This window comes from Archocentrus centrarchus, chromosome 23 (assembly GCF_007364275.1).
Source record: "Archocentrus centrarchus isolate MPI-CPG fArcCen1 chromosome 23, fArcCen1, whole genome shotgun sequence".
Taxonomy (NCBI): domain Eukaryota; kingdom Metazoa; phylum Chordata; class Actinopteri; order Cichliformes; family Cichlidae; genus Archocentrus; species Archocentrus centrarchus.
Genome location: NC_044368.1, coordinates 3,676,700 through 3,691,710, shown reverse-complemented (window position 1 = coordinate 3,691,710; position 15,011 = coordinate 3,676,700). Strand labels below are relative to the sequence as shown.

At 41.8% G+C, this 15,011-nt stretch overlaps 1 protein-coding gene across 1 annotated transcript; it reads right to left on the bottom strand.

Annotated features, from left to right (window-relative positions):
* Positions 1 to 2,720: 2,720 nt before the first annotated feature.
* LOC115773601 (XK-related protein 8-like) lies at positions 2,721 to 6,505 on the bottom strand. The gene is made up of 3 exons (XM_030720423.1): positions 6,145 to 6,505; positions 5,599 to 5,789; positions 2,721 to 3,825 (listed from the first exon to the last, which is right to left on the bottom strand). The coding sequence occupies exons 1-3, from the start codon at positions 6,450 to 6,452 to the stop codon at positions 3,125 to 3,127; spliced, it is 1,200 nt and encodes a 399-aa protein (XP_030576283.1). The 5' UTR covers positions 6,453 to 6,505; the 3' UTR covers positions 2,721 to 3,124.
* Positions 6,506 to 15,011: the final 8,506 nt, after the last annotated feature.

Genomic DNA, 15,011 nt, shown 5'->3' with positions numbered 1-15,011 from the left:
TGCCACATTTCAGATACAGGGGGCAGTTTATCTTCTCACAGTGTCCCAGACAAAGCATCATGACATCTGTATCCTCACTCACAATAACTGTGGTTTGGAAGCCATTCTGGCTGGCGTGATTTGCATGTAAGAGCGCACGGGTATCCGCCTCCTCATGGGAAGATTTCAGGTCTACTCTACTATTTGTGATGCTTGAGAATGTCTTCAGGTTCTATTTTTGGTTGTTGGTGAGCCTTTTTTCAAACTTTCACTTCTGAATTTTTTTATATGCTGCTTCTCCAGTCTGGTGAGCTTGCAGCAGATCACTGGCTATGCTTGGTGACACAGCGATTCCCGTTGAAAGGCTGGTGATGTCTGACTGATGTGGACCGAGAGTGTTTACCCAGCTTTTCTCCGTAAGTTCTACAAAGGCATTGCAGCATTTTGGCTGAAAGTTTATAAGTCATTTTGTTAAAACAGCCTGCCATAAAATCAGAGGTTCTTTGCAGATTTCTTAAGCAGTCTTCAAGTGCACAATTTTCGTGTTCTCTGCATATCCCATACTGAAGAGATCTTTCTAGATTGTGCCATTTTCTTACAAGGTGATACTACTTTAGGTCTAGGTGTTCACCGTCATGTTATGTCAACACTGATGCTGAAGCTAAGAACTGGATTCCACCTTAATCTTGGTTAGTGCTTACACCACACTAATATTATGTGTGTTTTTTAAATTATAACTATGAACATTTGCCTGAAGTAAAGACAAATAATGTTGTCATACTTGTGAGACTTAAATATGTTCTTTGACCAGGAAATGGTGTGATCACAAAGGTTTTTGAAGGTCAACCTAACCACTTGGTGCCTGCCAACTCTGCTGTGATGGTGGAGAGTGAGTTTTTTCTGGTGGCTGGGCGAATGATGGGGCATTTCTTCTTGTATGGTGGTCCTGCTTTCCCTGGTCTTAGGCCAGCCATCAGATCTGTGTTGTGGTTCCACTGACACTGTCACAGTTGAAGACTGTCTTGACGTAGATATATGTGAAACAATCCAGCTGGTATGCTTTTGCATCATCTATTTTATAGATAAATATTGTTTGGGAAGGACAAGTCGGTGGGCAGGTGGTTGTGTCTCTGCCTCTGTGGCTGTTGCCAAGGTGCACACCTGTAGCTGGTTAATCAGTGGAGGCTTGGTGTATTGAGTGGCTGAGGTGATGACTCACCACCAGATTGTACAGCCTCCACGGTGGTAACACAGCTAGCTTGTTTTTTGTACATAATTCTTATCTGCCTGTGAGTAACCTTAATCCCTCCTGCACGTCAGTTTGCTCCTTTCTGCTGTGCTGCATTACTGGAATCACAAATCTGCTCAGCCTCACCACAGAGCCATCATCCACCACCTCTCCACCCTCCACCTACCTGCCCCACGAATCACGCCAGATCATGTTGTAAATCTGCATGGTGTGGGACCTTCCATTTCCTATTTCGAAGAACATGAAACAGCTCTGTGATAAGATGCTCCTTCATGCAGTAAGTTTATTTGTTGTGTTTCAAATCTTATTTTCAGTTTTACAAGGCTTGCCGTTGATTCTTGAGCTGTCAGCAAAACAAGTGAAACAGTGAAGAAAGGGGCGGAAGGAGATGGGTATCTGGCCACTTCTCTGCAGTAGAGAGGATGTGGTCAAGCTGCTTTTCCTGTGCAAAAACAAAGCTGAGGTCACACACAGGTAATTTCATTTTTAGTATGTGAATTATCCATCAAAAGAAATAGGAAGAAGGGTTCCTTTGACTTTAAATAGATTTTGCATTGTTTAACTGGGCCAGTGCAGTTATGTGTACAATTAGAGTAATGAATACTAACCCATAAACCTACCTTCCTAGAAAACCCATCTATTCCACCAAAAAAAGACAATAAATAAGAATGATTAATATCCTGAACATCATTCTTACATGATCAGCTTGTGGTTAGTGCCAATATGTACAAGAGACCTTGGAGCTGGCACCACATAAGTGAGTCTCACAATACACCCCATTGAGGTGAATCTTCTTAGCATCCCTGTGGTTTCCACTCTGTGCATCGCAGCCCTTACATGTTCCCACTGAGTCAAGTATCCCCTGGATTTAAGGACTTCCTTCATCAGTCTGTACCCACAGTGTGTCACCCCCACTTTTACGTCCGCCACCACGGCATCCAACTCTTCATCTGTCAGTTTACTGTTCAGTGCAGTCACTGACGTGTTGTTTTCAGACAGTCTTCTGGGGACTGTCGACACTCCCAACAGTCGCTGTGACAGACAGAGGTATTTTAAGAAGATGGTGAAGGTACTCAGGGCTACAATAAATCTTCAGACGCCCCGTGCATTCAGAACTTAGCTGGCTGTGTTCCCTTTCAGCTCTGATCAACCTACACAGTTCAGACAATGTTTCCATAATGCAGTCTGGAATGTCGATACTACTTGAAATAGCACTACAGAAAACCAGGTCTTCAGTACACACAAATTCCACGCAGTCCAAATCCAGTGGCCTCTGCTCCAAAACACGCAGCAGCCGAGAGCGTAGCCTCTCAAAGACGTTTTGCCTTTGCAGAATCTGTCGGAGAGAAATTTTCTGCCATTACACCTTTTAGTTATAGTGAGATTTTTATTTTTCCTCAATGTTTGTATAGAAAAGAGGAACCACCACTAAGGATATTTCACACTCTTTATGTGTTGTAGATATGGAGACATAGATTGTCTAAAATATGGTTTGAGAGTACAGAAGCCATGTGCCTTTGTGAATCTGCCATTCAGCAGCACACACCCCTTGGGCTGCTGAGCTTGTCGTAGTCGGATCTGCGGCGGTAGAAATGCAGCAAAAGTCAAGTGTGTAAATTGAGCCAGTTGAAATCTGGGTGACTTGTAACTGATGACTTGCGTGTATTTTCAGCGATTTGAGCAAAACTTTAAGACCTTTCAACCATTAATATGTACGCACTCATACAGATTTATCTACAATTTACAAATCTGTTTACAGAATACACACACACACACACACACACACACACCCACACAGATAGCAATACACAAATGCGGATTGAGTTACGCGCACACAAATGTTTTGCTACAATAACAGCCCCATAGTTTCCATATGCTGTGGAGGTCACGCGCAGGTCAGGAGTAGAAGTTTGCGGCCAGCTTCCTCATTCTTTTATTGCATTGTGCTGGTGGGGTTAGTGTCATTGCAAGCATGCGATATGTCACCCCATCTTCAGGTTGCTCCTCTGTGCCGGCTCCTTTCAGCTTGTCTCTGTCAACGTTTGGATGGAAGCACTTATAATAAATAACTTTAAACAGTAGACCGAGGATGTAAACGGCAACGACACACACAGCTGTGAATAATGCATCCAAAGGTTGTATCACAAACTCAGGAGGATCTGTGCTCATCTTCCAGCACCACACACCACAGAGGATGGAAATATCAGTCAGTATATACCCATGATAGAGCATGGTCTTGTTCCTCGTATTCCCCTCAGCCACGTTGAACCAGTCAAAATACCAAATGAGGCCTACAGTGGTTCTGTAAAGCCATTTTCCACCTGGACTTTCCATGAAGTCTGTCTTGGATCGCCAAGCAAAGAAGAATAAAATCAGCCAAGAGCAGATGAAGTGGGTGAAGATGAAGCAGGGCAGCACGGAGGCAAAAAGAGCGAGGGCGGTGAGGCGAGACGAGATGAGCAGCAGGTTCCAGATGAAATAGGCGACCGATGAGGTTATCTTCTGCTTTTCCTTGTCGGGCAGGAAGGAGCGCAGTGAGCGATGGTAGGTCGTCACAGTGAAGGCGATAGCTGCGGCCGAGGCGACGGCCTTCAACACTGAGGGAGAACAAGAGGCAGCGTTAGAACGAGCAAAGTTCAGACACGACTGAGAAATGCTGTAAGTGTGTCACGCCGTATAAAACCAAACCTGGATAAAGTTCCAGAATCAGCAGACTTTTCTTATACAATGACTTTAGTGTATTTCGGGAAATTTTACCTTCATGCTATGAATATTTTTTGACAAGTGCTGAAGTCTGACATAAGGTCATCTTCCCAGTATTTCTCAGGCCTCATAAGCTCTTAAATACAACAGATATACACATGAAACTTTCAGGCCTGAAAAACACATTTGAAGATGAGCCAGGCATCAACATGTACATAAAATTGGATCGTTCATATGCTACAACTTGTTTTGACCAGGCACGCCTCTCACATGGTGCTGTGACCCTTTAAAAATGTTCCCCCAGTAAGTTTTCTCCTGTCGATGATCAGAAAAAATCCAGGGTACCGATGCTTGTTTCTGCCACTCTAATCGCTGATATTGAGCTGGTGCAGCGTTGTGATTGAAAGACTGATATATCCCATCAGACTGAACAAAAAGGAGACTTTAGGTTTAGTTTGTGAGACTTGAAGTGGCTGTAAAACTGATTACATCTGTTTTTGAGTTTTTCATGTGAGGTTCACCTGCACTAAAGAAGTTATGAAGGATCAAAAATGTCAGATTAACATTTTCCATGACTATTGCAAACAGTATCAGTGTCCAAACTTTTGACTGGTACTGTATACTAGTGGTGGCAGTGGTGCAGTGGGTAGGTGCTCACCTCGCAACCAGAGGGTCGCTGGTTTGAGTCCCCATCTGAGCGCATGCTGTCATTGTGTCCCTGAGCAAGACACTTAACCCACATTGCCTAAGTGTAAATGTGGTTGGTGGTTGGAGGGGCCGTAGGTGAGGATTGGCAGCCACGCCTCTGTGGCTACATTAGCAGCTTACCACCACCACCAAGTATGATTGAGGTGTGAAAGAATAGTACATGAAATTGTGAAGTGCTATATAAGTCTAAGGCATTATTATTCTAATACAAAGGAAATCAGCTGACTGAGAGGGTCATGTGGGAGGCAGTGATTTGTCACGGGTTTTTTCAAGTCCTGTTCCCTTTAATGTCTCGGGTTATTAGGAGCTGGAGTTACAAAGGAGCCAACAGCTGTGGTAAAACTTCAGATTTTACCAATGGGATGCAGAAAATCCCATTTTCCCATTTATCTCTGGGTAGTATCTCACCACGCTGACAGTTTTTGGTTTTATTTGTTATCTGTGTCTGAGGGGGGAAAAAAAACTGCATTAAAAATTTCATAACCATGTTTTTCCCCTGGGTAATTTAAAGATCACACAGGTTTATTTTTAACTGTTTGAAAACATGCACTCATTTGCATGTTTATTTGTTATCTGAAGGGGAAGAATGAGACCATTTTTAGATCATTACTTACAATGAGGCCGGCACAGAAGATGATGTCTCCATATTTGTTTTTTTTCTGCTTGGGAAATCGCTGTAGGCTATATAGTCTAAATTGTTTTGGTCCCTCAGTCTCCTCAATTGTTTGTGTGTTTGTGCAGTTCCACAAGGTGCGAGATCATCAGTACTAATGTTTCATACAATATAGACAGCTGCTTAAAACAGTAAGTGGGGTTTAAGGCCAGGAGCTTTAAACCCATGCCAAAGGAGAATGCAATAATACTCACAACTTACTTCATTCATCAAAAACCTCTCATACATGGTGACTAGAATACCTGCCCCAAATATCCATGACTTAAACTCGAGTAACAAACTGCACCTGTCACAGGATCCAGCTGGCCCTTCTGCAGAAAGATGGTGAGCATGAGCGTGAGCTGCGGGGCGCTCTCTGAAAACGTCTCTATGACGCGTAACATGCTCAGATCTTGGTTCAGGAACACGACTACACCCTCAGGGTCAGGGAGCTTTGTGTAGAAGCTTTCTATAGACTTTTCCAGGACTCCAGCATGCCTGAGAATCATAAGAAGATGAAACATGTTAACAGTTAAATCAAATTGAACGTCTCTGGAAGCATGCTTGTGATGCAGCAGGTGTTGATGAAAATGCCCCACTCACAGAGAAGGGAAAAGAAACAAAGCTTCATCATTTCATCAGCTGAAACTGAAAATTAACACAAGTCATGCTTCCGCAATTCTTAAGTTCACAAAAGTTCAACTACACACAAATACTTCAAAACAAGAGGAAATGAAACTAATAAAACCACCGCGCTACCGAGCTGTAGTGTTGCGGTTTAACTGGTCAAACTCATGTTTGCTGGAGTTTACTGCATAATTACTACAGGCACTTTTATTACTTTATATACTACCTGAAGTAGATTCCCAGCTGGAAAAAATGCAGCAGCTTGAGCTGCCTCAGGCTCGGCCACTCCTCAACCTTTGTCCTCATGTTAAAGTCGTCATAGCTGTACCACAGCCAGCTGTAAGCCTGAGTGAGCAGCGACGAGCCCACGAGAAACAGCAGCAGGATACCGAGGCACACGTAAGCCTGTTCCTGGTAGAAGGACACAGCTGCCAATATGTCCAGCACAATGTCAACCAGGAACAGCGGCAGGCCCAAGCAGGTGAAGAGAAAGTCCCAGCAGGAGTATTTAAACTCAGCCTGAGTGCCTGACATGTTCCCTGCCTCTCTGCCAGCTTCTAACACAGCTGCATGTTAAGGCGGACAGCTCAAAGATAACTGGCATAGCAGATAGCAAAAGTAAGAGCCAAATTACACTATTTGAAAGCGCCTCCTACAATCTGACACACCCACATTGTTAAAGGCATGTTGTGGCATTTCACACATGTACACACCTCCCACTGAAAGCTTTTCCAGTAAATTGTGGCATTTCATGCAAGTGATCACAGTCTATGTTGACAAAATAACATAAAAACAAAAATAAGTTATGTAACATAGGTACTTTAATAATTGCACAGGTCAGATGAGGTGAAGGTTTAATAAATAGTAGTCACCTTAACTTTTTATATCAGCTGACAGCATGCCAAAAAAGCAGATCCACTTTCTAACAACATTTTATGGCAGGAAACACGACTTATATGGTGTAAATAATGGAGAAAGGTGTGCTTCCAGCGCTAAACTGAAACTAAAGTAAACAAAAATTTTGGCACCTGAAGGCAAAGCCTATATAAATTGGTTTGTTTTGTTTTGTTATGTTTATGTGTTTCTGGTTAACCTGTTTTTAACCTTGATTGGTTTGTTCTTTTTTGTTTTCTGTTATATCACACAGCGCGAGCTCATTGGGGAGTGCTGCCATTTTCTTTTTAGTGGTCACCTTTTTTCTCCAGTGTTTCTGTGGCTGTCAGGGAGCTGAGGTGGAGGTTTTTACTTTTCTTTTTTTTTTATCAAGCTGATTAGATGGGGATTATTTTCAAGTTAGGGTTGTTTTGTTTGTTGTTTGTTCACCTTAGAAATCTTCAGCGGAGCCACTTTGTTCTGATGAACTGAGACTAAGTGAGCAATTTTCTGCTGAAAACATGAAGAATAATGATGATGACTGAGGGTTCACGAAGCCTCTGAGTGGATCAAAGTGTCCTCTGGTTGCAGCTCAAGAAGTTGACACCAGAAATTTGCTGACAAGCTAGAGAATCTGAAAAAGCTCCTGTCCATCTTAGATGGTTTGAATGTTTAAAATCTCAGATCTTATGAATTCTCTGGTGAGTTGGAGATCAGTCTAAAATAATGCCCTTTCTTGATTGATTTAATAAATAATAATAATTATAATAATGCATTAGTCTTATATAGCGCTTTTCTAGACACCCAAAGATGCTTTTAGAATTTCATGCACTATTCATTCACACCTCAATCATACCTGGTGGTGGTAAGCTACTAATGTAGTCACGCCTGCCCTGGGGCAGTCTGACAGAGGCGTGGCTGCCAATTTGTGCCTACGGCCCCTCCGACGACCACCAAACACACAACCACATTCACACTTAGGCAATGTGGGTTTGTGGTGTGTGTGTGTGTGGGATTTGTCATGTTGTATTTTACTTGAAGCTGTTTTGTCACAGCTGTGTTTAATATTTTTGCTGCTGTAACTCAAGCTTCACCACTAGGTGGCAGTGTTTTATCATAAAGTGTTAACATGCAGCATCTGGCCTGTTTGAGATGTGGAGGCTGCAGCGGTTAGCAGAAAAGGCTCTGGGTTCAAACTTCCTGTGGAGCCTGTATGGTCTCTCACAGTCCACACACGTGCACGTGAGGTTAACCGCCCATTTTAAATTAGCTGTAGTGACGTGGAAGTGAGAGTAAATACTCACAAGTCTCTGTGTGTTACTCTGTGATGGACTTGCCTCTTATCCTGAAACACTTAGGACATGTTTGAAGAAAAACAAACAAACAAACAAACAAACAAACAAAACTGGATAGATGGTCTGAGATGCCACAGTTAAAGGTTTGTCATTATTACAAACTACTGATGCCCACCTACTGATGTCCATCACACACACATCACAGCATAACACAGCATGCTGCTTTTTCCCAGTAAGACTGCACAGGGTTTAGTTTTATTGCTGATCATCATCATCATAAAATTGCCTCATGTTTTTTGGGCAGGGATGAAGAAGAATGAAGAAGCACCTTCATTGTCAGGAATTCTGTTGCCCCAAAGTGGAAAGTAAAAGTGTGAAACACCAGAAGAGTGTCCTCCATGGATACAGGCTCTGTCTGTCTTGTGATCTAATTAGCCAGCAGTGAGGGTTTCAACAGTTTTTATCACTGCGGGTCACTGTGTTGCAGCTGGTGGTGGATTGGATGGAGAGCATCGCCAAGGATCAGATCGGAGACTTGAATACTGCGCCAAAAACATGTGCTGGTGAGATTTTTTTAAGACTGCAGATGCACAATGTCCCAGAGGGACACCATTCCCAAGCCAATCTTTAGAGACATAGTCTCTACAGCAGTCCTGGAACTGCCTCAGGGTCTCCTACTGGTAGGACGTGCCTAAAATACCTTACCTAGTGCCTGGATCACCATGACTATATTCTTCTGATGTGGAGGACTTGTGGAACTGCTCTGAGGCCCTCCTGAATGACTGAGCTCTAAGGGAGAGTCCAGACACCGTCTTTTGGTCACTCGTCGTAGGTGATGATCGGAAGCTTTTCTTTCGCACTCAGCTCTCAGTTTAGTACAGCAAGCTGGTACAGCATCCAGATCAAACACAGACCGGTCCATCTGTCAGTCTCCTGCTGCCTTTTCTCCTCGCTCACTAATACCACCCTGAGATATTTGGAGCAGCAATTCATTCTCACCCCAGAGTGGGAACCATTAATTCTTAACCCATTCTCTTTAGTCAGGACAACAAAAAACCAAAATACCCCCAATATTTTATTATGACTTGCAAATGTAAAAGAAAAAAATGACATCATTGGTGGTTTTCATTGCGTTGGTCCCTTCTCCTATGATCCAGAAAATGGACCATCTCTGCAGGATTTCCACCAGAAATCTGTTAACCTCAGTGGGTTTGAGATAATCAGAGGGATGATCAATTTAATGTTGCACTTGATTGCAGGTTGCACTTGTGTGCATTCACCGCAGCGTTCATGTGAGATTAGTTTGGGATCAGAAGTTAGCAGGTCACAGTCACCTCTGCTTTTACTGTGAGTCTGTAGAAATCCTGTAGATGACAGATGTGTTTGTGTTCCAGTTGCTGGCTGTGTGTGAATCGTGGGAGGACTGTGTGTGGGCGTACTTCAGAGTGATGGTGGACTCGCTGGTTGAGATCTCATCTCATGTCGTCGGGCATGGCCCATCAGGAGGTGGAGACATTGCTGTGGAGGCCAAGTACGACACAACTGCACCAGTCTAAATGCCAAATTTGTACAAAGGTTCTTTGTCTCTCATCTACTGTCTCCTCCTGCAGCTGGACCATCAAGAAAGTGTTTGAGGAGTTTCGAGCCTCAGAGTCAAAGGTGAAACCGGTTCTAACTGGTGTCTACTGTGTCTAACACAGTAAACCAATGGGTTTGTTTGTTTTTTTCCTGTGTGTGCAGAGGGTGCTGGAGGGGATGAGAGGGCATTACCCATCATCCAGAGGTTTGTCATCCTGGGAGACCTGGATGGTAAGACTGCCTTTGACCTCACAGAAACCATCGAACATGTGAGCCTGAGCCTCTTCATGTTTGTGTCTCACTCAGGTCTGTTGGAGATTTTCTGATTGGCTGACAGCCTCTAAGCCCCTCCACATTAAGGAGGTAGTGGTTAGCACTGTTGCCTCACAGCTAGAAAGTCTGGGTTCAAATCCACCTTAGCCCAGGCCTTTGTGTGTGGAGTTTGCATGTTCTCCCTGTGTCTGTGCAGGTTTACTCTGGTTTCCTCCCACAATCCAAAGATATGGGCTTAGGCTGATTGGTGATTCTAAACTGCCCATTGTGAGTGTGAATGGTTGCCTTTCTCAGCCCTGCAACAGGCTGGCGACCTGTCCAGGGTGTACCAAATTTAATTCCTGTATGATAATTCCTTCTTAGTCAGCCTATGAGCTTTTCAGCCCACTCTTGTATATCAGATAGAAAATTAGGTCATTTAATGCAAAATAGCCGGACTTTCCTCTAATAATTTTCACATAGTCCCCAAAGAAGTTTTAATGATTTCCTTGTCAAACTGTTGTAATTTGTTTGACTTTTCTTCATGAAAGGCTCAAATCCCTGACACTGATAGAACGAACTCTTTACAAATGTCAATTTTACGTGATTAACTAGAGTTTCAACTCCTTGAGGAGTTTAGTGGCCCGGAATAGGATTTTGGCAGATGATGATGATGATGATGATGATGATGATGATGATGATGATGATATGGCTTCTTCCCAAACAAAGTGAAAGTAAAGTGAAAGTGCAAACCCCCTAATTATTCAAAATGAAACTTAACTGTCTCAACAAGTGTAGTTGTGGCTTGGTTGATTGAGAAAGTTATCATTGCAGCAGTCATGGTGTGTGGACAGAGCTGTGGCTGGATTAACCATAAAGGGAAGCGAAGAAAGATGGGCCTTCATGCACCACTTTGCTGAAACATGCCAGGATGCTGTCCAGCCTCTCAGTGTCCATATCCAAGAATACTCTGTTGGGATTGGACTTTCAGCATGCACAGAGTCTGCCTTACTAAGGGTTTTTAATGACATTTTCCTGGCAACAGATGCATATTATTTTAATATCTCGTCTAGAGCGATGTAGGTATTCAGGGCACGGCACGGGACTGGAGTGGTTTAGATCCTACTTGACCCAGAGAACTTTTACTGTTTTCTTAAATGATTTTAAATCATCCTGTGCTCCTTTGTCATGTAGGGTACCCCAGGGTTCGATAATTGGGCCGTTGGTATTTTCTCTATATTTGTTGCCCCTTGATTCTTTTCTCAGAAAGCATAAAAATGCTTTCCACTGCTACGCTGACGATACCCAGATTTATATCCCCCTAAAAAATAGCAATGCAAACTCCATACAGATCCTAATAAAGTGTCTTGATGAAATCAAAGCTTGGATGGCTTTGAATTTCCTGAATTTTAATGGAAATAAGATGGAGGTGATCGTTTTCGGGCATCACTGGGGGTTGGACTTCTGTGGATCTGGGTCCTTTATCTCTGCATGTAAAGCCCACGGTCACAAATATGGGTGTAAAGATGGATGAGAGTCTTAAGTTGGAGGATGAAATCACTGCTGTGGTGAAATCCAGTTTCTTTCACCTGAGACAGCTCACCAAGATTAAAACTATCTTGTTGAAGATCATTTTGAAACTGTGATCCACGCCTTTGTTATAGCCCCGTCTGAATTACTGTAACTCTTTGTATATTGGCGTAAACCAGTCCTCCTTGGCTCGTCTTCAGCTGGTCCAGAATTCCGCTGCACGGCTTTTGACTGGAACACGTAAGAGGGAGCACATTACCCCTGTTTTATCTTCATTGCACTGGTTGCCTGTTTATTTTAGAGTTCATTTTAAAATTCTTTTATTTGTTTTTAAGTATTTAAATGGCCTTGCTCCAACGTACCTCTCTGAGTTACTGCACCTACACTCCCCTTCGAGCTCACTCAGATCAGCTGACAAACTGGTTTTGGATGTGCTGAGGATTAAGCGGAGACTTAGGGGGGGGACAGAGCCTTTGCCGTGGCAGCTCCTAAACTGTGGAACTCCCTGCCATTGCATATTAGACAGGCCTCTTTGCTGACCACTTTTAAATCTCTTCTTAAGACCCCCTTATTTCACTTGGCTTTTGACCAGGCTTGAGATGTTGATTTTAGTTTTTGTGTACTTATTTCTATTTATTGTTATCTAGTTATTTTATGCTATTTTATAATTTAACTTATGATAAATTATGTATCTTATTGTTGCTTTTATTTTGGGTGTTACCTTTTTTATCTGCACTTTTCTTGTGTACTGTTGTATCCTGTTTCCTTTGTTCAGCACTTTGGTCAGTGCTTGCTGTTTTTAAAGTGCTTTATAAATAAAATTGGCTTGGCTTGTACCTAAATTGGTGCACTGCTAATAGATCACCAAAGAACTTTCCGCTCCCATGGCAGCCTCTTCATGCTGACAGCCGCTTTTAGATGCCAACGGAGAGTTTTGAGCAGATTGATACTAAGTCTGGCTCTGTGATATGATGATGACAGCTTTGACCACTATTTCATGTCATGTTCATGTTTGTAAATGAGAACTGACTCTCAAATATTTTACCTGTTAAAATATAGGTAAAAAAATGTATTTATAACCTTCTTGCATGAAACAGCCTCCTCTTAAATTGACAACTCAATTTCAAACTAGCCTGAACATTTTATATCCTCTCTTGGTAAATCAGTAATAAATCAGTCAGTTAGTTAAACTGGGAGTATCACTCCTGTGTATTCCACCAGCGCTGCACATCTGGAAGGATTTCCACAGCTTTGGAAACAGAGCGTTGTTCATAAAGCGCTGCAGCTATGAGAGCTTCATAGAATCATAATAATCATAATAATTTGGAGGCTTGAAATCCTCCATGTTGTCCACTTCAGATAAATACAGCCACAGTGTGCAAAGGGTACTAAACTTTATGAATATCATGTTTCACATGTTTTAAGAGTAAAGAACACATATGCCAAATTTCATGGCTCAGCTCCTGGTAGTTTTGGAGTCTGTAGGATAAAAATAAAAATGTTGGAGTTTCTGCAGGTTCACTCAGTTTGAGCCTTTTGTGAGACTTGACAAACACTCATTAAAGCTCAGAGTGAATCAGAAGTGGCATTTTTACTACAGACTGCTTATCTAACGACAACCTCATTTTTCAGCACGTAAAATGATTCCAATCCGTTTTTTGAAAATGTTGCAGGTTAAACATTAACTCAGGTGTCTCAGTGATGTCATGCTGGTGTCAGCAGTGCAGTGTCCTGCCCACTATGCTTATAAAAGGGGTGTTACAGGTGAGTTTTCACTTTGGAGAGGTGTCACATGCATTATACGGAAAAACCATGAAGCAGTAACTCGTTCCCACAGTAAGTACAATTAATAAATGATAATAATACACACATCTAAAGATTGATTTTTAAACACATGACTGTGAGCTGATTTATTGGTTTCAGATGTTTTCCAGCTGCTGCTCAGATGAAGGACTGTTTTTAGCTAAAAGACCTGTAATGTGACCGTATGAGTTCTGCTACCAGCACCGCGATATCACAGACAGACAGATCAGGTAAGCTCTGCATGATGACCCACTCAAAAACAAGAAATGAAATCAGTTCTTACACAGACTGTAGGATCTCTGTGGTTCTGATTGTAAAGCTTTGTTGAAAGTGATTTGCTGAGTTTACTGCTGAAAAGCTCATGTGTTTTAAATTTGTTAGGATTTCAACAAAGTGAAGCACTGAATCCGCCTCAGCAGATAGATTTCTATGCAAGAGTTCAGAGACTGAAGTCCAAGGAAAGATGAATTTGATTGCTGCTACAATGTTAGTAGCAATAAAACAATCCATTAATAAAAAAAAAGGATAATGTTTAGTTGTAAAACCATCATGTAAGATATAGGTTTTTTATGGAGCTTTGGTTTAGCAGTGCAGCTTCTATTTATTTTGATCGTCAGTAAAACAAAACTTTTCAGACGCTTGTGCAGCACTTGTTGTTTTTGCATTTGCTTTGTTGGGCATCCCAATTTTGGATGCTTTAATGCTTTAGTTTAGGTACACCAGTCTGAACAAAATCAGTAAGTTACCCAAATAGTTGACTGACAACAAGGCAACACACCAACAAACCATCATCTGTGCAAACACAGTGAATAGGTGTCTGTCAGTGGTCAGCTGTTCTAATTAGTTTCATAATCTTATATGAATTGCATTGTGTTTTTATTCTACCACAGGTTGATCATATTTTTTACTTTATTTTATTTTGTGACCATAATCAGACATTAAAATATATTTCTCTGTTGGGATGTGAAATGTTGTGTAATCTGCTCTAATCAGCAAGGACTGAAAATATTTTTGTTAAAATGTGAAATTTTTTCAGTAATCTTTAAAAGGTTTGGCTGCCTTAGTCTCAGATTATCTAGGTGTGTGAAACTGATGGCTGAGAATATTCAGAAACTGCCTTTTTGTAATCATTAACTCATCATCACATTTATTAAACCTTTGACCTGCAGGTAGATCTAAATGAATGTGATGTTTATTACATCTTTGTAGTTGATAAATAACAGCACACAAAAAGGTGATAACAAACTGCAAAATGAACATTGAACTGAGGACAGATAATATTCATTGTATACTCATAAACATTCACTTCTTGTAACCTTGACTAATTTAAACAAGTCCAGCCTCCAGCTGGGTGGGGACTGCCTCACAGATATTAGAGAGTAACTTGACCTCTAAAGATCTTTCTGATGCTGGGTGTGGTTACAGCCCTTATCAATCTGTGATTGCAGACATAAGATAAGATAAGGTTTATTTGTCACATGCACAGTTATTACATACTGTAGTACAATGCACAGTGAAATGTATTTTCTACCTGCAGCCGATAATAAGAAGTAAAAATATATATAAATAAGACGAATAAAAATAAGTAATTCACACTATACATAGAATAATATAATAATTTACATTGTGCAGTAACAGTGCTGTTCAGGGCTCAGAGTTGAGCAGATGGATGGATTGTGGATAAAAACTCTTCTTCAACCTTTCAGTCTTAGTCCTCAGGCAGTGGTAACACTGGCCTGATGGGAAGTAGGAAGAGAGAGTG

What these genes read in the sequence shown, in the direction of transcription:
- LOC115773601 (XM_030720423.1), bottom strand. Translation starts at nt 6,452, where the DNA reads ATGTCAGGCACTCAGGCTGAGTTTAAATACTCCTGCTGGGACTTTCTC. An exon ending in CAGCTGGGAATCTACTTCAG is followed by an intron (nt 5,790 to 6,144) that starts GTAGTATATAAA and finishes TATGATTCTCAG; the next exon opens with GCATGCTGGAGTCCTGGAAA. An exon ending in CCAGCTGGATCCTGTGACAG is followed by an intron (nt 3,826 to 5,598) that starts GTGCAGTTTGTT and finishes GTTCTCCCTCAG; the next exon opens with TGTTGAAGGCCGTCGCCTCG.